General features: G+C 47.9%; 1 protein-coding gene across 1 annotated transcript; it reads left to right on the plus strand.

Annotated features, from left to right (window-relative positions):
• The first annotated feature begins 9,912 nt into the window (after positions 1-9,912).
• Positions 9,913-21,296, plus strand: LOC142494705 (uncharacterized). Its single transcript, XM_075599139.1, has 3 exons — positions 9,913-10,048; positions 19,765-19,842; positions 20,208-21,296. The coding sequence occupies exons 1-3, from the start codon at positions 9,913-9,915 to the stop codon at positions 21,263-21,265; spliced, it is 1,272 nt and encodes a 423-aa protein (XP_075455254.1). The 3' UTR covers positions 21,266-21,296.
• Positions 21,297-23,073: the final 1,777 nt, after the last annotated feature.

The raw sequence follows: 23,073 nt of genomic DNA on the forward strand, positions 1-23,073 counted from the left end.
TTTCTGTATCAGAAATGCAACATTATTGCTACGTGTGGTTTCCTTAGACATTTCAGTGAGTTGCAATAGCAGCCCCAGCCTTTCTCCCAAATGGGCTAGCTTGCTTTCTCCCCCTCTGCTCTGCCCACAGATGGTCTGTCCCCAGGCTATCTTGCTACCTAGCATACATTGGGACTTCCTTTTCCACCATCCCCACTGGCTGAGTGAGTACCTGCTGTAACTGCTCTAGTGGCAGGATTACCCTTTTCACCTGTGCTTAACTACAAAGCACCCATAGAGAGACATTATCTAAACACCAACATCTCTTCACAAGTGCCTGTCTTTTATGCTGCTTTCCCCAAATAAAGTGAAGAAAAGATACAGAACTTGTTGTGCTTTGAATAGAGGGCCGAGTTGAAACTATCTGGGCTAATCATCTTACACATGACCCTGGCCTCCAGAATAGTGAAAAGGATACCGTGTGCCTTACAGACACTTACAGGAGCTGCTACTCTACTTTATGATAACACAGAGCAGCCTTTCAAACAGAAAACTGCACACAGCCTGCAGCCTTACAAATAAGCAAGCAGATTCACACTGGACACAGCCAGCAAACAACCTTGCACACAAGGCAGCAGCGTTGCAAACAGACAGTGCAGCTTACAAAAACTTGATTGCCTTTCTCTGTCTGAGTTCACCCTCTGCACAGCTCCATAGTGAGGGATTACCATCTCACCTTACCCTGCGCACGTCCCCACAGCTAGCGCCACCGAGGGCCACACCACCGGACACCCGCCAGAACACGGGTCAGAGCCACCGGACACCTGTGAGTACAGCTACCCCTACTCTGCACGCTGCAGGACAACGCTTGGCATCACCTTAGACAGACGCCCATCGCTGACACAGGTAAAAAGACCGCACGCCACACGCGCTGGCTAAAGGCCTACACACACCTATAGCATGGCAGAACTCAGAGCCTCACCAGATATCACGCAGGAGAGTGATCACTCAGACACAGAGACCGCTGCGTAACTGCAACAGGCGCAGGCAGACGCAAGGCCTAAACGGACAGTCATACTGACACAAAAGGCCCGCGAAAAATATGAGACTGACATTGAAGCGCACCGCGCTAAATTAGAGTTGGCCTGGGAAACAACCACACTGGGAATACGCAATGTTACTAGTGTTGGCAACTATGCGCAACAGCAATAAGGACGGATCACTCGCGTTATCAAGGCTGTCAGAGGCATACATTACTTACCTGACCAGGGCCAACACCAGCGAAAGCCTACAAGAAAGAGACTTACAGAGTAACATTGACCTGACACGAGACAGCCGCGTGCGTACCACTATCACGGAGGCTGAGAGTAGGAGAAAGGACCTTTTCTGGAAACCGCATCACAGCGCTCCAGCGCATCCAGGCACTCATCAAGGTCAGCAAGATCAGCGCAATCTCACGCGTCAAGCGCCAGCGCAAACGCCACCAAGGAGCGAGCCACCGCAGAGGCCGCACGTGCCAGGGCCACATACGCTCAGAAAGAGGCAGTCATGAAACTAGAAAGGGCCCGCTTAGAAGAGGAGGAGCAGACAGCCGCTGCCACCGCCGCTGCCACCGCCACTGCGGCCACTGCCACCACTGCACGGAAAAAGGCAGAGGTGGACGTCAACCTAGAGGCCCTAAATCAAGAGAAGGAAGCCGCCGCCGCTATAGCCCAAGCTAATGTCCTAGAAGCAGCCGCGAGACAGGACGGCGGGGAACAACCGTTCAGACGGATAGCCTCAGAGGATCCAGCCCAACGCACTGAAGACTACGTAAGGAGCCTCTTCAGTGTAAACACCAGCGCACCATCTCAACACGGAGGGAATGACTCCCCAGACACCGAAGACTTGCTAGGTCCACGAGGAGAAGACGCTGTTCCTTCAATGGTACATGCTGCCTGGGATAGCCACAGCCGCAACAGTGATCCACACGCCAGCGCGCACACGGATGCACCACAACAGGCTCGCAATCCAGGTACACCCACACGGGAGAACACAGCCCCTCACACTGACCAGCAGTCACCACGCTTCCACGCCAAGGAAGAGGCGACCGCACGGACCCTCCCAGCAACTACCTCAGAACGGGACCAACACGCCGATGCCTCAGGCCTGACAGACATAGCCAAGTACATGATCCGGCGTGACCTGGTGCAAGCAGGACTCATCAGCTTCGACGACCGCCCTGAGAACTACCGGACGTGGAAGTTCACATTCAAAGACGCAATCAACAGCTTGGACTTCTCAGCAAGAGAAGAGCTCAACCTGCTATTCAAGTTCCTGGGGAACGAATCCAGGGAGCACGCGAAGAGACTTCGGGCAGCAAACGCAAACCAACCCCAAGTAGGTCTTGATCTAGTGTGGGAAAGGCTAGAAGAGTGCTACGGTAGCCCCGAAGCAGTCGAGGATTCGCTCTTCAAAAGAGTCGACAGCTTTCCCAAGATCACAACTAAAGACTACTCGAAGTTACGAGAGCTCGGGGACCTGCTGCAAGAGCTGGAGTTTGCAAGGCAAGACCATTCCTTAACAGGTCTCAACGTCTTGGACTCAGCTCGTGGAGTGAGACCCATCTTGGAGAAGCTACCCTACAACCTCCAAGAAAAATGGATTTCACAAGGCTCCAAATACAAAAGGGAGAAGCAAGTCGCCTTCCCCCCATTCTCATTCTTCTTGAGCTTCATCCGCGAAGCGGCAAGGACAAGGAACGATCCCAGTTTCATCTTAGGTGCGCAAACCACACACAGTGCAAGCAGCCTGAGGACTGAGAGACCAGTGGCGAGATACGGTAACACCCAAACACCCATCTCGGTCCACAGGACGGACGTGCCTTCCACGACCCAAACTACCCCCGATCAGTCGGTCGCCGGAGACGAGGAACCAAGGGACCTTAACAAAGAATGCCCTATACACAAAAGACTGCATCCGCTTAACAAGTGTATCGGATTCAGAATGAAACCCATAGAGGAGCGAAAGGACTTACTCAGGTAATGGGGAGCTTGTTTCAAATGTTGTGCTTCCACAACTCATTTATTCAAAGACTGTAAAGAAGAAATCAAATGTACAGTGTGCGAAAGTGACAAGCATGTGACATCGTTACACCCAGAGGCGCTGACACTCCACCAACAACAACCCATCCTACGTAGCGGAGCATGGCGGGGAGGAAAGAGGAGGAGAGCCAACATCCGTCACATCTCCGTGCACCGAGGTTTGCGGAAAAGAAAGCGACAAAATGTCCTGCTCCAAAATATGCCTTGTCGCAGTGCACCCCCAAGGACAACCTGAGAAGGCTATTCGGATGTATGCAATCCTCGACGACCAAAGCAACAAATCATTGGCGAAGACGGAGTTCTTCAACTTGTTCAACTTACAAGACAATGCCTCACCCTACACCCTCAGAACCTGTGCAGGGTCAACTGAGTCAACAGGGAGAAGAGCAAGCGGTTACGTAATACGTTCGGTGGATAACAGAGTGAAGATAGCTCTCCCCACCCTCATCGAGTGCAACCACATGGCCACAAACAGGGACGAGATTCCCACACCAGACGTGGCACGCCATTACCCGCACCTCAGAGGAATAGCCAACTATATCCTGCCGGTAGAACAAGGCGCCACGATCTTGCTGCTGCTCGGTAGGGACATCATGAGGGTACATAAAGTCCGTAAATAGCATAGCGGACCCCACAACGTGCCATACGCCCAAAGACTTGACCTAGGATGGGTGATCGTGGACAATGCGTGCACTGACAAAGAGCACGGACAAGACTATGTTGACGCCCGCAGAACGGTGGTAACAGAATGTGGGCACACATCTCTCTTTGAACCATGTCTTGGCCATCTCCAAGTGACAGAAGGGCCAAGTGAAGAGAAAAGACAAGGTCATACCCCTGAGATCAACAAAAACATCCTCACATCGGGGGGATGTGACAATGGCCTAGGATGCTTAGCGGTTCAGATAACCAAGGATGATGAGTCGACTCCACTGAAGGAAGAAAGTAACCTCCCAAAGGTGACCGACAAAGGTATCGTCCAAAAGACAAACAATCGGACGATCCTCTCGCGAGCAATGGCACGGCTAAGACTTACAGTCGTTCCTCTCCACAGAGTATCAAGCGATAAAGCAGCCAGCTGTCACGGCTGGCATAGCCGCAAAAGATTGCGCCCTACAGGTAAAGCCACAGTGTTAAAAAGACTGTCCTCTCACATGTCAAAAAAGCGACAGTCGCAAAGACATTTCACAAAGGGATTTACAAGGGCAAAAGAGACTGTTTTTCGTTATGTCCAAGGAGAGAACAACCTCCTGAGGGCAGTCAACAAAGAGACACAAAAGCGTTTCACCAAATTACGTGGAGACGTTCTCGTGCAAGAAAAATGCACCAATGACATATGGTGCACAGCGTTCCAGACAACAAGGGACGACGACAAGCAAACACCATCGAGGGAAGATAGAGGATTCCCGAGGTTAACAGTCAAGGAGTTCGTCAAAGACGGACCGGGCAGTTGGGTGAACCCGCTACCATTCCGTTCACCAAGAAGACGCCTCCCGAACAATAGAGAACTTGCCATCTCTAGGCTCACTTCGCTCCGCCGCTACCCACAAAGAGAGCCGGAGACCAAGAATCAAATTGTGGTCTTCACGCGGAAGAAATTCCTTACCGGACACGCAGAGCCAGCGCCTTCACTGACGGAAGGTAAAAAATGCTGGCACCTCCCATCATCTGGTGTTCACCACCGTCAGAAACCCAGCCAGATCTGGGTAACGTTCAGCTCCAATGCTCAGCACCAAGAAGCCTCACCCAACGGGGCACTACTCACTGGACCAGACTTGACAACCAGTCTTCCAGGGGCGTTGATCCGCTTCTGCAAGGAGCCAAAGGCCATCTCCTTCTGCCAAATGTCAAGTGATAGGGTGACAAACTACCACGACTGGCACATCCACGAGTTGATGCACTCTGTAGAGAAAACTACAGAGTCAAAGGGACTGTTCTATCACGAAGTTGAAAGGAAACAGTGCCAGAGACTTTCACAGAAAGATATTGAGGTGAACCCAGATAACCTGGACCGGTTCATCCACCCAACATCCTTTGCTAAAAGACTTTGCCAATGATTTCAACGCCAGTGGTACCGGCCGGTATCACCTCGTTATGTGGGCATGAACTTTGCACTGTTATGTTATGTTATATTGCACATATGTTCCACATATATCTAGAATATAGTGGTATCTCCAGATACCAGACGGGGAGTGTAATGGAACAAGAACTACATTTCTGTTTCACCCCCCCCCCCCTTCCTTGCAGTTCTGCCCGTTAGTTTCTCATTTCCAGCTGCATGTGTTTTACTCACACAGTGTTATTTCCCCTGTCCCAGCAGTTTGCTGTATCAGAAATGCAACATTATTGCTACATGTTGTGGTTTCCTTAGACATTTCAGTGAGTTGCTATAGCAACCCCAGCCTTTCTCCCAAATGGGCTAGCCTGCTTTCTCCCCCTCTGCTCTGCCCACAGATGGTCTGTCCCCAGGCTATCTTGCTACCCAGCATACATTGGGACTTCCTTTTCCATCATCCCCACTGGCTGAGTGAGTACCTGCTGTAACTGCTCTAGTGGCAGGATTACCCTTTTCACCTGTGCTTAACTACAAAGCACCCACAGAGAGACATTATCTAAACACCAACATCTCTTCACAAGTGCCCGTCTTTTATGCTGCTTTCCCCAAATAAAGTAAAGAAAAGATACAGAACTTGTTGTGCTTTGAAAAGAGGGCCGAGTTGAAACTATCTGGGCTAATCGTCTTACACATGACCCTGGCCTCCAGAATAGGGGCGGTGCCTGCTGATATCATAAAGAGCAGTGCATTTCCTTTTTAGAGTGGTTGTCTCTGAGCTAGTGTTAGGGAGGAGAGGAGTGAACAGCTTATGAGTAGAGCTGATAGAAGATAGTGAGGTGGACCAAATACCTCTCACCCTGCTTAGGGGGTGAGGGAAGAGCTAGCCCCACTCTGGGTGGCCCTTGGGTCCAGAGTGGAGGCAGGGACCATCACAAAGGAGAACAGCTAGTGGACATTGTATATCAATTGTACCTGTTTGCTGCTGCGGGAGACTGAATAAAGGAGTCTGCAAAGAGAACCTTGTGTGAGACTGGAATCTCTCATCCCTTGGAGGGGGATTTCTGTGGTAGGGATTCCACCCCGTATTCCTGGGGCTTACTACAGATGGAGGCGCTGCACCATTGAAGAAGAACGAAGACATCCACCCCAGTAACCTGTCCTGTGTTCCCCCATGACACCGCGGGAGACTCTGGCCCTCCTGTTGCCAGCAGGTATGCACCACACAGACATGTAGCCAGACCCCAGAACACCTTAGGGGGCCTGTAACAGGGGACTTATCCCTGTTCAGGTAATGTGCCTCTAATCCAGCAGTGTGGTGGTTAACTGCTCTTAGTCAATTAACAAAACACCACCTGCCTGATTAGATGGCTTATAAAGCCTGTCTTTTGAAACAGGAAGAGAGAACTCTTTAGCTGACACCTGAGCTGAACTTAGAGACACACTTGTCTTGAGCTCTGCCAAAAAGATAGCAGAGCTGCTTTCAAGACACAGGGAAAACTTCTAAACCTGTATGCTGACCAACCCTGGAGACAAGGGAGCTGAAGCAGGGACAGTGAAGATTTTCCCTCCAAACCACAAGGAACAGATAAGACTTTCATTCTTAAAAGACTGCTTATATCTGCTTATTGCATGCTATGTGTTTGGGGTTGGGAGAATTGCTTAACTAACGGAGATGTGAATTAATTGCATAGTGTTTCACTAGAAATACTCCCAAGTGAATGGAAGCTTTGTTCCCCCCTGTGTTTGGATAATTTCCTGATAAAAAGGAAAAGGCACAATAAAGCCTATTATAATTTCACATTATAAAGACTCAAAGTGTGTACCTCTGTGAACGTCCATCCACAGGGCCAGATCTGCAATTGGGTGGGGAAGCATGGGTTACACTTGGAGGCGCTGCTGAGAGAATCAGGACAGGTTTTCAGCGAAGCAGAGCTGAAAGTATTATGTACACTTTCAAAGCAAGTGCTGCAGAAGGATGGGCATTTTTGAAGACTAGGGGTGTCAGGAGAGACAGTCCTCTCACACAGTACACCCTAGGTGCCCTAAGAGAGTGATGTAAATTTGGGTACAAGTGGCTATAGCTGTTCTAGTCGCCTAGAGGCAGATAGTGTAGGATTCCTGTGGGGGTAGCCTGTTAACAGAGGTCAGGGACTTCAGCATAGGGTCTGCACAATGGGTGGCCAAACGTAGGTTGACGCCAAGTACTTAGGAATGCCAAGTACACTAGCCAGTATCCAGAAAACACACCACAGAGTGCTTGTAATGAACCTTGAGCGAGTGCGGTGTACAAGGAGAGAGTTCTGCCTAGCCTGGGATATGCCATGCGTTAAATTCATTGGTTAGAGCACCATTGAGAATAGTAAGTGTCTAGGAACGAGTTGCACCATAGGCACTGAGAGTAGCGCTATCGTGGGCTTAGAGGGCTCACTAAAGATGGCGGCGAGAGATACATGTACTCTGCCTACGCCATTCACTGCAACGCGGGTTGCAGCCGATCCGAAATGGCGACTCCCGCCAAGCCTAGATCGCGCACGTGCTGCGTGCAAGCAGGCTGCACGAGAAATGTGGCGAGAGATGTGCAAGGGTTTGGCGCCAAAACCAGAACCCCAGCTAAAAGAAGGGAGCGGCGCGAAAGCTGCACCCACCTGTGCAGTGACTGGCCAAAGGACAAAGCCACGTCACTCAAAGAGAGAGAGTGCCCCGCCTCTAGTTTCCACCAGAGGGAGGGGGCACACTGAGAACCAATCCCAACAGTCCTCCCCAGCAGTAGGAGGGACAGGAAGTGAGGCTGAGGAACTTCACTTCTGCTTGACTGGTGAAGGAGAAGGAGCTAAGTGTCACACCAGTAAGCTGAACGAATCAACCCCTGTTCAAAAGATGGCTGACTTAAACGTGATGACTTATCAGCTTCCAGGAGACCTCCTGGTTGTGGAGGTTGATGGCCGCGAATATCTGCAGGTGCCTGTGCGTCAAATGCTGGTCACCCGAATCGGCCCCAAGTACTACGGCACGGTGCCAACAGTGTGGCATGTTCTACCTCTGGCCTATCGAGCCATGCCCTACCATAGTGACCCCACGAGAGGCCTCTCCAGCGACGCTGATCGAAGTGGAGGAGGCGGATGCGAAGGCTGCCCTGGTCCCATATATCACCCCCGCGGTGGGGACCCAGGCCCAGCCATTAAGAAATGCTCCGACGGAGGAGAGCGCGACCGCAGTGGAGGGACCGGAACGGACCCGTTTCGTACCCATACTCACTGGCGGTGCTGCAAGGACTCGAGGTCATTCCCCAGCGGAGGTGCCGTTGCAGTCCTCGTCGGATGATGAGAGAGGCAGCCTGTCATCGGTGGTGATGCGCCGGCCGGCGGACCACCTCAGCTGTAAAGAAGAGAATTCACTTACCCTAGAGATGGAGCAGACGAGTCCGGAGACCCTCCAACGTCGAGCGCTGGTGCGGCCTGAGCTGCGTAGAAGTCCCACGGCCGGGGGGACTCCCAGTGCAGCGGAGATGGGACCCTAGATGGCTCCAGAGGAACCAACGAGCATCGCAAGGCAGCGGAGCGGTAAGAGGACACCACCACCCCCCTATTCCCGTCAGGTGAAGGAGGAACCTGTGGAGAGAGAGAGGCTTGAGGCCTGCCTGCCTGTCTGCGACCCTGATGGTCCACCGCCGCCCCTTCCGGTCCTCGACGCACTTCCGGTGCGGGACCAAGGAGCGGATGGATATTCCGCGACGACCAACGATGACGTCAATCCGGGTCAGACTGGCGCAGAGGCCCGGAAGCTTTGATTGCTTCAATAAGGAGAGCTGGGCTGGAAGCAGAGTTCGAGGAATTTAAGGCCCAAGTGGCCAAGCGGGGAGCCCAAAGCGCTGCCGCAAGAGACAGTAAGAGAGCACCAACTGGTCGTGGCATCGCCTGACTCAGAGACACTCTAATGAACTATGGCGATCATGTGGTCACCGCCCCTAGCGCCATTGCCCCGGCCACTGCCCCTGCCCCGTCACGTGTCATGCCACCGGGTCTTAGTGGGAGTAAGCTGGATAAGACGCCCAAGTTTTCAACTGATTGGCGGGATTGGGTGAGAAGTGATGAGGGTTCTGATGGGGAGTGTAAGAGGACATGTGCAGAGGTATGCAATGGAGACTTTTGTAAGGTGAATTTAAGTAAGGCTTTTATTGCGCCTGTTTCTTTAACACAAGAAAATCATCCAAACATATGCAAATAAGGGGTCAAACAAAGCTTCTGTTCCACTTGGGAGTATTTCTAGTAAAATCTGTGCAGTCCACAACTCCCTTTAGATTAGCATGTCTCCCAGCCCCAAACATATATCTTGATATGTGCAGATATATAAAAAGTCTTAGAAAGGAAAGTCTTATCTGTTACTTGTAGAGGAAGGCTTCTTTGTTCTTCTGGTGTCCACACCTTTGGGCGATAAGGCAATGTCAGGATCCAGGTTTAGAAGTGCTTTCCCTTGTGTCTTGCTGGTAGCTTCTTCTGGTAGGCTCAAGACGTCTGTCCCTATGGTCAGTCCCACAACTTGTGAGACTCAGGAACAATCTCACTTCCTGTCTCAAAGGCAGGCTTTTCTAACAAACCTAATCAGCCAGGTGGTATTGGTTAATTGACTACCAGCAGTTAAACACCACACTGCTGGATTAGAGGCACATTTCCTGAACAGGGATAAATCCCCTGTTACAGGGAGATACCATTGTCAAGTGTTGTACATGTACCTAACCCCACTGTGTTTAATCCTGTTCCTAGAGGTAGGGCCCGAGAGTCCCAGTCTACTGCAAAAATGGGTCCCATAAGTCCCAAGGCACCCAAGATGAATCCCACGGTCTACAAGAATGTCATTATAGGGAGGCGTAAAGGCTCGCACTCTACTGAGGCAGAGACATCTGGTGTGTCCTCGCGAGCTGAGTCTGAGGGAGGTATGAGTGTTTCATCCTCATATGAGCACCGAGATAAATGGTGGGCACCGTTATTCACAGGGTATGATGAGGGGATGGACCGCACCAGATTCATATTAATAAAGAAAGACACTGTAGATCACTGGTGGGACGCAGGCACCTATTCTCCACAGTAGGTTGCCGATGAGTTAGATAACAGGGGGAGAGACATTATGCAAAAAGTGATCACCCCCAAAGGCTCATCTATTCTGTATGATGATATTGCGCCTGAGGAGCCAAAGTACTGGGTACTGCCAGGAAAGGCTGGGAACCGGAAACTTACTAAGTTAAGTCGAGCAGATAGAGCCATAGCGGCGAGATACTGGCAGTCTCATAGTTATGAGTTTCCATACGTGCCAGAGCCAATAATGCAGGAGATCGAAGACCAAAGAGACACGTGGCTTAGGGACGCGATCATTGAGCATCTATGAATTAAATTTGGTAGCACTGCTTACTTGAGGGAGGACAAAATATGTTCTGTAATGAAATCTTGGAGTACAGGCAGGAACATATTCATGCATAACATATTGTACAGACTGGAGAATGGGCCTGTGCAACCTTTCTTTGTTAAGATTGTGGATCACAATGGGCGGTGAAGAAGCCTGATCCCCGTCATTATTATTGAAGTTAAGGGTTCTCCATGTTGGGAGTTTCCCGCTGTTATGTCACCATCATGGGTGTTACAGTCTTGTGTACACAATATTAACTAATTATGTTTGTATGTTCACAGATTGTTCATCTGCAGGATGGTCCAGCAAATTAGGTCCAAGTGGGGACCATTGGATTTCCACCTGTGGGAGAGTGTAGCCCTGGTAAGAAATGGGGCTATAGTTCTATCCTCCTTCTGGTATAATCCCTGCTAAGGGCAGGTTGCCAGGAGTTATCATGGGTTTCCCCCACTTCAAGCACTTGCCCTGAATGGTGGAGATAGGTCACGTGACCCTGTGTCCTATCAAGAGGCACAGGGGCGGTGCCTGTTGATATCATAAAGATCAGTGCATTTCCTTTTTAGAGTGGTTGTCTCTGAGTTAGTGTTATGGAGGAGAGGAGTGAGCAGCATATGAGTAGAGCTGATAGAAGATAGTGAGGTGGCCCAAATACCTCTCACCCTGCTTAGGGGCTGAGAGAAGAGCTAGCCCCACTCTGGGTGGCCCTTGGGTCCAGAGTGGAGGCAGGGACCATCACAAAGGAGAACAGCTAGTGGACATTGTATATCAACTGTACCTGTATGCTGCTGCGGGAGACTGAATAAAGGAGTCTGCTGTTAAAGAGAACCTTGTGTGAGACTGGAATCTCTCATCCCTGGGAGGGGGATTTCTGTGGTAGGGATTCCACCCCGTATTCCTGGGGCTTACTACAGATGGAGGCGCTGCACCATTGAAGAACCTGTCCTGTGTTCCCCCATGACACCGCGGGAGACTCAGGCCCTCCTGTTGCCAGCAGGTATGCACCACACAGAGACATGTAGCCAGACCCTAGAACACCTTAGGGGACCCGATCTGCGATTGGGTGGGAAGCATGGGTTACACATATATTTAAAAAAATACATATATAAAAAAACAATGCATATATAAAAAAAATGCATTGATAAAAAGCCCAAATGCATATAAAACCCCTCCAACGCATATAAAAAAGCCCCAAGACATATAAAGAAGCACCCACACCCTCCCAATACATATAAAAAGCCCCCCAATACATTTAAAAATACCCCCACTCCCCCAATACATATAAAAAGACCCCCACTCCCCCAATACATATAAAAAGACTCCCACTCCCCCCAATACATATAACAAGACCCCTACTCCCTCCAATACATATAACAAGATCCCCACTCCTCCCAATACATATAACAAGATCCCCACTCCCCCAATACATATAAAAAGACCCACTCCCCCCAATACATATAAACAGACCCCCACTCCCTCCAATACATATAAAAAGACACCACTCCCCCCAATACATATATAAAAAAGTAGACATACCTTGGGGATGGTCGGGACCGGTGGCTGTGGGGTCCAGCAGCCGGGCCCCAACTCTCCATCAGCTGCAGACCTCCTCACTCTGTATCCCGGGCCGAGCTTCCAGTCAGCGAGCACCAAAAGCTGAGGCGCACTGATGTCAGAGGGACCCGGCACGCTGACGTCAGAGGGGCCCGGCACGCTGACGTCAGAGGGGCCCGGCACACTGACGTCAGAGGCTGGAAGCTCGCGTGGGACAGGTGCACGCTGCTCTGAGAAACTGAGCTGGTTGCTCTCCGGCTCCATCGGGTGCATTGACGCACCAATCTGGACTTTGGGACTGTGTTAAAGACTGCCTTAATATCGGCATATCGGTTACTGCTCCATCCTTGCTGAATGTGCGGGAGAGGAAGTGAGACCCTTGATGAGAGAATCTTTCTGCAGTTCCTGGTCGCAGCTTGTGGTAACAGCTACATTGTAGCTTCATGTGCCTATTTACTTCTTATCTGATGTACGCAGAACCTTGAAACACCTATTTTATAAACACTGTTTTTTATAAATTCACGATGAGCGTTTTTCGCTTTGTTTTGTTGGTTCCCACAGGTGTCTGGGGGCCCTCGGGTCGTCCCTGCGAGGCTCCATGGGCCTCTAGGTGGTTCCCACGGGTGTCAGGGTGTCCCCGGGTCGTCCCCACGGGTGTCTGGGGACCCTCGGTGGTTCCCACGGGTGTCTATGGGCCCACAGGTTTCTGGGGGTCCTCAAGTGGTCTATATCCCCAATCTGGTTGTAGTAAACCATGTGACTTCCTTTGGATGACTTCACATCCCTTCCCAAGAATTACATTGTCACATGGTCTACTACAACCAATCAGATTGGGGATATAGTTCTCACAATCTGATTGGTTTAAATACCATGTGACAGCAGCCAGGTTGGATTTGGTGATGTCATGTTAAAGGGAAAGGAAGCACAGCCATTCTGATTGGCTGGCTTCAGTCCCTTTCATGACGTCACATTAAAGAAAAAAGGCACATGGTTTTCACAGCCAATCAAATGGCGTGTGAACCATTTGCCACCCAAATGTGACGTCACAGGCCATATTTAAGGCTGTGACGTCCCATTTGAGCTCAAGAAGCCGACAGTCAACATCGTGGATTTAACATGGGGCTATTGGATTAACAGATGAATACAGAAGATAAAGACAGAAGGTAAAGAAAATCAAGAAATAATCACAGATCAAGAAAGATGAAGATGAGAGAAGATTAAAGAAAGAAGGATTTGGTACCAATGCATTTGTGGCAAATGCATTTCTTCTATTGACTGTTATATTCTCTATTTCTGTGTATTGTTTAGATTAAATTAATTTGAATTGTGATGGCTTGTTTTTTTATTTTTACAGATTGGTCAGTGATTTTATTTAATGATATATTTTGGTGGCTACTGGTTTTCATTGATGTGTTGCCTAGTGGTTGTATTAATTAATTGTTGTGTTGGTTACTTTTAGGTACACAAAGACAGAATGACTAGTCGCTCGCCTAGTAGTATATGGAGAAAAGAACCTCGGTGCTTAGGGAATATGGTACAAATAAACACTTGGACAAGTGACTAGAAGAGGTCACTAAAAGCCCTAATAACAGCACTCAAAGTCACCATACATAGGTCAATATATGGTGGGAATGGGTTATAAGTGTAATCACTAGGACCAAAAACGGAGGTATATAAACCTCCAGCCACAAGACTACAGACAGCAATTAAAACCAAAAGTAATAACGTTTTATTAAATACTAGCTGAGAGACCCGGCGTTGCCCGGGATGTAAATGCGTAATAGGTAGTATTAAGGGGGGGGAGGCGGTGGGAAGGGGAGGGGGGGAGGCGGTGGGAAGCGGTGGGAAGGGGGGGTGGGAGGCGGTGGGAAGGGGGGGGGAGGCGGTGTGAAGGGGGGGAGGCGGTGGGAAAGGGGGGGAGGCGGTGGGAAGGGGGGGGAGGCGGTGCTGAGAGACCCGGCGTTGCCCGGGATGTAAATGCGTAATAGGTAGTATTAAGGGGGGGAGGCGGTGGGAAGGGGAGGGGGGGAGGCGGTGGGAAGGGGGGGTGGGAGGCGGTGGGAAGGGGGGGTGGGAGGTGGTGGGAAGGGGGGGGGAAGTGGTGTGAAGGGGGGGGGAGGCGGTGGGAAGGGGGGGGAGGCGGTAGGAAGGGGGGGGAGGCGGTGTGAAGGGGGGGGGAGGCGGTGGGAAGGGGTGGGGGGAGGCGGTGGGAGGGGGGGCTGGGAGGCGGTGGGAAGGGGGGCTGGGAGGTGGTGGGAAGGGGGGGGAAGGCGGTGGGAAGGGGGGGAAAGGGGGAAGGCGGTGGGAAGGGGGGAGGCGGTGGGAAGGGGGGGGCGGTGGGAAGGGGGGGGAGGCGGTGGGAAGGGGGGGGAGGCGGTGGGAAGGTGGGGGGGAGGCGGTGGGAAGGGGGGGGAGGCGGTGGGAAGGTGGAGGGGAGGCGGTGGGAAGGGGGGGGAGGCGGTGAGAAGGGGGGGAGGCGGTGGGAAGGGGGGGGGAGGCGGTGGGAAGGGGGGGGGAGGCGGTGGGAAGGGGGGGAGGCGTGGGAAGGGGGGTGGAGGGGAGGTGAAGGGGGGGTGGAGGGGAGGTGAAGGTGGGGGGGTGGAGCGGAGGTGAAGGGGGGATGGAGGGGAGGTGAAGGGGGGGGAGTGGAAGGGAGGTGAAGGGGGGGGTGGAAGGGAGGTGAAGGGGGGGGTGGAGGGGAGGTGAAGGGGGGGTGAAGGGGGGGGTGGAGGGGAGGTGAAGGGGGGGTGGAGGGGGGGAGGTAAATGGGGAGGTGAAGGGGGGTGGAAGGGAGAAGTGGAGTGAGGAGAGGTGAAAGGGGGTGAGGGGAGGTGATTGGGGGTGAGGGGTGGGTGAGGGGAGGTGAAGGCCGCTCACTCACCCGTCCGGCAGGTCCCACGTGGATCTGAGGCGGGAGGCAGTGTGTTGTGGCTGCTCCCCCGCTGTGTCCCGGGCGCCGCCATCTTGGGTACTCGGCGCCGCGAGGCAGCTTGCCTGGCCACTGGCTGTTCCCCCCCCCCCGGGGAAGGGGTGAGTTGTAGCGCCGGGGAGGGGGGGGCATGTATATGTGTGGGGGGGGAGAGGTGGGAGATATAGAGGGGGGGTCTCGTACGGCCGCTGACACTGGGTGGGGGGGGTGCTGAAGGGGTAATAATAGTGTGTGTTTCCCGCTGACTGTAGCGGTGCCGGGGGAGGGGGGGGGTCGGGGTGAAAGCGCGGGAGACACGGGGAGAGGAGGAGGTGCACGAGGGGGTTGCTAACACTGTGAGCCCCGCTAATGTATGTAACAGTGTGTGTGTGTGTGTGTGTGTGTGTGTGTGTGTGTGTGTGTGTGTGTGTGTGTGTGTGTGTGTGTGTGTGTGTGTGTGTGTGTGTGTGTGTGTGTGTGTGTGTGTCACTGTGTGTGTGTCTGTCATTGTGTGTGTGTCTGTCACTGTGTGTGTGTGTGTCCCTGTGTCCCTGTGTGTGTGTGTGTCCCTGTGTGTGTCCCTGTGTGTGTGTGTGTCCCTGTGTGTCCTTTGGCCCGTCACTCCGCCTCAGGCCAATGAGAGGTGTGCGGGGGCGGGCCAAGGGACCAATGAGATTTCCCCTAGGGACACCGGACATCCAGGCAGACAGGCAGGCAGGCAGGCAGGCATACAGTGCTTTCACTAATATAGTATAAGAAATGACCGACGCAACTTAACAACTATGGGGAACATATATATACACACTGGATCTAAAATCCCCACGGACCGAACGGTGGTGGGCTAATTTGTGGGACAGGCTCATGTGTTAATACACATATCTGGAGGAGATACATTATACTGTGGAAGGTAGGTAAATCCAATGCTAAACACATACAGGTGACTTGCTAAACATCATGCTGCGGGTCCGTGAGGATTTTAGATCCAGTGTGTGTGTATATATATGTTCCCCATAGTTGTTAAGTTGCGTCAGTCATTTATTTAATAAAACTTTATTACTTTTGGTTTTAATTGCTGTCTGTAGTCTTGTGGCTGGAGGTTTATATACCTCCGTTTTTGGTCCTAGTGATTACACTTATAACCCATTCCCACCATATATTGACCTACAGTATGTATGGTGACTTTGAGTGCTGTTATTAGGGCTTTTAGTGACCTCTTCTAGTCACTTGTCCAAGTGTTTATTTGTACTTTTAGGTACTAAATTTATTCTTTGGCTAGTGGTCTGATTTATGTAATTGATTGCATAGTGGTTTTAATTATTTTATTGAATGCCTAGTGGTTTTATTTCTTTAATTGGTTGGCTAGTGGTTTTATTTCTTTAATTGGTTGGTTAGTGGTTTTATTTAGTTAATTGCTTGGTTGGCTTGTGCTTTTAATTTCTGTTTCTGGGTATTTAGGTGCTTGTTGTACACCCCCTACTGTGGATGAAGATTGAACAATCTTGAGGACAAATTCTACTCAGAGTGAGTTATTTCTATCACCTGCTCATTCTCCTTTCCGAAATATTATGCTGGGTCACTTTATTGTGAGGTCTCTTACTACAGTGTATGTGGGGACCCTAGTCCACTAGTCGGATTATAATGGAGTTGTGATTGTTCTACATGTTTTGGGTCTATGGGCCTCATGCAGTAAGCGTCGATTATGTGAAATCGGCAATCTTACCGATTAGTCATGTTATTGGCGATTTTTCCTCTCCGTATGCAGTAAGTGCCGAATACATTCAAAATCAACCCGAAAACAAATCCGCCCACTCTCACGATGATTAGCCGATCACACACAGGTGTATCGGCGTGCGTGGCGGGGTGCTGATAGGTTGCCCAATCACAAATCTTGCTGAATCAGGCGAAACAAGCATGTTTTTGATTGCGCGCCATATTTAAAGGCAACGTGTACTGCTAATCATTCTCTGTGTTGTTGGGAGTGAGAGAGAGAGAGACGCACAGAGCTGGACGATTGAAGATTTGCATATTGACTGAGAGACTTGTTGTGTATTGGTGAGCTTTGTCCTTTGTTGTTTTGTTTACATCTTTGTCTTGTTTTATATGTGGAAGTGTTTCGTGTGATTGCCTGTACATTTCTTGTCTGTTTTTTGTGAGTGCTGGAAGTATGCCCGCAAAGCGTGGGAAGAGTGATGCCGGTGGGAGTGGGAGTGCTACTCGTGCGAGTACGCGTCGGAGTGAACGTACTGTTCAGGGGAGTGATGTTGCTGAGAGTGAGAGTGGTGTTGCAGGGAGTGGGAGTGCTGGTGCTGCGAGTGGTGTTGCTGGGAGTGGGAGTGCTGTTGCTGGGAGTGGGAGTGCTGTTGCTGGGAGTGGGAGTGCTGTTGCTGGGAGTGGGAGTGCTGGGAGTGCTGGTGCTAGGAGTGTGAGTGCTGTTGCTAGGAGTGGGAGTGCTGGTGCTAGGAGTGGGAGTGCTGGTGCTAGGAGTGGGAGTGCTGGTGCTAGGAGTGGGAGTGCTGGTGCTGTCTGGCGTGCTTGCTGGTGGGCAGCTTTTGGAGGCTCTTCCATTGGAAGAAGGAGAGTCCAGTCAGCACCAGCCAAGCTCTGACCCTAAACCTGCTCGGAAGAAACGTGTGGAGAAGCCACGTAATCCTCGCTTCAATGACCAGGAAAATACAGCTCTTGTCACTGGCATTCTGGAGCACTATGACAGTATACTGTATATGGACATTTACTAGGTAAGTGTACCTTTACATTTATTATTCAAATACATGTGATCCTAGGTCATCTGAGTTTTGTTCATATGCAAATATGGGTTCACAATATCTTTCTATGTTAATTAGTCTGGAAACACAGCTTTTTATCATGCCTTACAAGGACAACTAAACACAGGCGGTCAATTTGCCATAACTGCATACAATATGAATGCAAGCTTGCTTACATGTATAGGTTTAGTAGTGAATGCTCATGTGCTTCACATATTACACATAAAACAGCATGTTTGCTATCTCTTGGAACAGCTAGCAGTGTAGGAAACTGGTGCTTATATTATTATTAATTTACCTCATATATTTTATATGTTTTTCAAGGGCGGACAAGTTCAGCAAGCAGAAAAGAGATGTGGGACACAATAGTCATTGGTGTCAATGCGTGTGGGAATCATGTGAGGGACAAGCGGAGTTGTCACAAGAGATTTGATGATATTAGGTCCAAATTGAAAAAGAAAATACAACACCAACGCGTGCATGCTACTGGCACTGGAGGTGGGCCCACACCACAACGTCTCATATTAAGTCCATTGGAGGAGCTGCTTCGGGCAAAATTACTTCCCGTTGTTGTGGAAGGCTTACCTGGTGACCGTGATATAGGAATTTACCCCTCACAATTTCCACCAGGTGAGAAATATTACTGTACTAGGCGTGTCGTTGCTTACAGTTATTTTGCATAGTTACACTGCTTTTTATACTGTCTTCACAATATAAGCATACCTGCATCTATATATGTATATGTCTGATTCTGTATATATATATATCTCAAAATAGACATATATGTTGTAGTCCTACTAAAAGCAGTAACTAATATAGCACGTGCCATTGCGTGCTCATTTACATGTGAATTCCCAAAATGCATTGCTGCAGTGGAAGCAATTGATGGTGGGCGAAGATGGGGAACAACAGGGTAGTACACATGTGTAACACATGTTAATCAGAAATTATTACTAGCTACAGGTACAGAACAGAAATATGTATAATATTATTGTGTATTTTATTTATTTTACTCCGACAAACATGACATTACTGCCTATTTTAAGCATGCATCAAATATATTGCATGCAACGGCCTACAAACATCACTTGCACTAACACATCTATAGTTGTTTATGAAAAGGTCCATTTTTACTTTAACTCATATACAGACAGCATAATGAGGCACACGTATCATATTTTATGTCATTGTTTTCATAACTTAAAAACTGCACACGACTATTTAGCTCATCTACCATTGTGTTAAAGCAGCTGCAATTAATATCTCATCACAGCATACACTTCAACAGAGGGGGTGGGGTTCAGCACACACACTAATTACAGCCTCATTTTAGGGTCAACTTAGTTCACACCATTTTCACCTGTTTCAAGTCATTGAAAGGTGTGGCTGATTAGGCTTTTTGGGGAAGGGAATACCGTTATTACAACCTGACTAGCACAACTGAAGTTAATCACACTCATTTGAAAGCTTCACTTTAGCTACTAAATGCCCCAACAACTCATTACTTATCAAACCGTACGTCACACATTAGTTCACTCATATCTATAGTTGAACTACTACTATCAACGACACATTATCACACACTGCATGTGTTGTCTTGTTTAGTCACAGCCACATTCATGTGTGCCACATCTTATATTAATGTACCACACATATCCTCTACCAAAAACAACACTTTGTGCAATATGACCACCTTCATGATAACCATTGTGAATGGTCATCTCATGATAGTTATGTACATTATGATACTGATATCACTACACAACATATGATTTTTATGTTCAAATTTAATCTATTTATCCTCACGCATTACTGCAGGAACATAGTATGTTTTATGTTAGGGAACTCAAAAGTTCTAAGTACACAGGCATGTACATTGTTATTACAACTATTTATGTTCACTTTCACACACACATTTTGGGTTAAGGAAATGATGCTGTTAGGTACTCATAAATACAGAAAATACAATAACTGTTTGTTCAATATTTACACATGTAAATGTAAAACTTATGTTATTGTTATATATAGTTGCCCCTGAAGGACATGTGTCACCTGAGACTGAACAAGTGTCTTCACCTGGGTCAGCCAGCTCAACACACCTAGAAGGTGAGTGTATCAGTTGGTGGCCATATAATATGTGCTCTTCTATATGTTATGTTGTCATGTTCATTATTTGTTTTGCACATCTTCTTTAAATAGGATTACTTAGTGTCAGTGAAAATGAAGTGTAAGCCAACTTGTATTGTGTTAGTGATGTTAACTATCATGTAGGAGTTGTGAGTTTACAGCAAGTTTTCATTCACTCATATTTCATACTGAGTCCAAACATTATTCTTAAGTCAAGGTAGTTTTTAATGTGAGGTTATAAAACGTATGGAAACATGTTAGTTGTTACTTATGACACAGTACAATTACATAGTAACACAGCAGAGATTAACATGCCATTTAATAATGTGTACATTTATTTGTAGAACATGATGAAGAGGATTATGATGATGATGATGATGATGATGATGATGATGCCGCCGCCGCCGCCATAGACACACAAATACAAGCAAGTGACCATGAAGAGGTTCCAATTGAAACTGTTTTACCGCCAAAACGTCCAGCAAATACCACATATGATGCAATTGTAGCTTCTGAGGGAAAAATTGTGGAAGCAGAAAATCGTCGCCATTCTGACCTGATGACAGTGCTGGAAAGGATGATTGCACTGCAGGAAGAAACAGTTTCACAATTGGCACATCTCCACAGAGTCTTCATTGAAGTGCCTAAACAGTTGCAAAAAATCAACACCTCATTCGAAGCATTAGTTGTTCAGCAAACACAAGCTAATTACTGGAGAATGACTAATGTACCACAATTCAACACCTCACAGCCAGGATCTGTTCATGCAGGTCAGTTTTCACCACATTCATCTGATATTCATTCACCAGGCCCAAATGTTACCGGTCAAGTAGCAGACATTGCTGTGCAGGTTCCTGACGACATCCTACCGCTGCCATCTGTACAAATTCAGCAGCTGACACCTACAAAGGAGGCCACAAAAAGAAAACACAAGCAGTTACTACTGACCAGTTTTTGGTCAAAAACAACAAAAGACACACATGAAACAGACCAACCATCACTTGTGCAGTGTCTACCAACTTGCTCACATGTGTCAGTGGGCACAAGCCCTGTCCGTGAACAGTCACTACCCAAAAGCCCTGTAGGTGAGTCACTGCCCAAAAGCCCTGTAGGTGAATCGCTGCCCAAAAGCCCTGTAGGTGAATCGCTGCCCAAAAGCCCTGTAGGTGAGTCACTGGCCACAAGCCCTGTAGGTGAGTCACTGGCCACAAGCCCCGTAGGTGAACAGTCACTGCCCAAAAGCCCTGTAGGTGAGTCACTGGCCACAAGCCCTGCCCGTGAAGTGCCAGAGGCCACTCAAAGTGGCTCTGTTGTGCCTAAAGTTGGTGGCAAAAGAAAAAGGAAAACTCAAGAGACAACAAGCAGGCCTGTTACTCGCTCGCAAAAGGAACAAAAAAAATAAATGTTATAATTCAGAAAATATGTCTTTGGCCTTGTTTTGTTGACTTCAGATTATCTAATTACTATTGTATGTATGCTGAAGACTGTGTTGTTTCCAAACTTTCAAGTATGTTTTTGTACACGTGAAGTTTTGGAAATGTTAACACTCCTAATTAATGAATAGTGTTATAAATATTTATGTTTTAATCGTCTGTTCAGTAATGGTCCACCAGGAGCCAGTTGCTAAGTTTAGAGAAGCTGCCATTGACTTTGCAGCAAAACATTGCATTTGGGTGTGTTAATTGATGTAATCATTGCATGTGCATATTATTTTCATGCAATTATAAAAGCACCTATTTAACTGCAAACATCTTTCTTGTACGTGTACAGCAGGATTTTGTGTTAAATATTACTTACCTTTGGTGGCCATTGTAATGTTGTCCTTTAATCATTTATGTGTTCTTGTTTCAAGAACATCTCTGAATTGATACTAATATATATGTAGTATGTATTGATATATGCACACACACACACACAGACACACACTGTGTGTGTGTGTGTGTGTGTGTGTGTGTGTGTGTGTGTGTGTGTGTGTGTGTATATATAGTACTATCTAAACTGGTATAGATGTATTTACAAAAAACATACACTTCATGCTTCCTTGTGAAAACACACTATTTTAATAATACAGGCCTAATGTTTGACAACTATACTAAGTGTGAGCCTCTAACATTATTGGGTGCAAACAAATGTTTATTACTTAATTCACTCATGTTTATCACCATTTAAATAGGTTTCATACAAGGCCTACTTACTGCCATCAATATGTTGTGTGTACTCCTGCAATATAAAAAAAAAAAAAAAGATACATTATATATATATATATATATATATATATATATATATATATATATATATATATATATATATATACATATAGTACAATATACACTTTATATATATATATATATTTTTATGAGAGAGATATAATTATATATATATAGATACACACGTATTTAAACTCATGCAGACAGGTAGTTAACCAGAATTTCAAATACACACAAATGTATGTGGGAAAAAAACATTTCATTTTGCAGGTGTGTGTATTTACTGATATGGCTGTCTAAGCACTATTTTCACACACTGCTCTTTGTTATTTTGCAAGAAAACTCAATGTTACTGAAATAAGTGTAGGAATGTTTTCACAAACGAGATAAAAAAATGATACATGTTTTTCCCACATTCGCCTATCACTAACCACAAAACTTAAACCAATTAAAAGGACACATCCAATTGGCCTTTGAAATAAGGAGTAAAAGTAGTTACTTTTGTTGACCTTGAAAACGAAACACAGGAATTTGTTAGCCATTGAGCAGAATCATTTTGATGAGCAAAGAAGACAGAACTGCACACATCTTTTGTGCTACTCTGACATGGCTGATGAATTCGTTAACAATATGAATCCCCTCTTAGGTTATAAGTACATGGTTTCCGAAGCAATTTTAAACAGTCGCGGACACAAAGCAAGCACACGCCAAATCTATGATTTGATTTGAGCTAAATATCCTTATTACCAAGACCGTAGGCATGCGCGGAATTTTAATTCCTCAATAAGATTCACTTTATCAACTAATGACTTTTTTGAACGTGTGCAAGATAAGCTAGAACACACCTATGGTTTCTGGAAGATTGCAAAGGAAAAGCATTTTACCCTGAAAGAGGGCACATATATTGTTGTGAAAGGCATATTTATTCCTAATGCCAATAGCAATGGATCCGCTACTACTGTTTCGTGTGAATCGATACCTGCTGCAATATCTGCACCCTCCA

Source organism: Ascaphus truei, chromosome 5, assembly GCF_040206685.1.
Source record: "Ascaphus truei isolate aAscTru1 chromosome 5, aAscTru1.hap1, whole genome shotgun sequence".
Lineage (NCBI taxonomy): Eukaryota > Metazoa > Chordata > Amphibia > Anura > Ascaphidae > Ascaphus > Ascaphus truei.

What these genes read in the sequence shown, in the direction of transcription:
- LOC142494705 (XM_075599139.1), top strand. Translation starts at nt 9,913, where the DNA reads ATGGGTCCCATAAGTCCCAAGGCACCCAAGATGAATCCCACGGTCTAC. An exon ending in GCGAGCTGAGTCTGAGGGAG is followed by an intron (nt 10,049 to 19,764) that starts GTATGAGTGTTT and finishes TGTTATATATAG; the next exon opens with TTGCCCCTGAAGGACATGTG. An exon ending in CAGCTCAACACACCTAGAAG is followed by an intron (nt 19,843 to 20,207) that starts GTGAGTGTATCA and finishes ATTTATTTGTAG; the next exon opens with AACATGATGAAGAGGATTAT.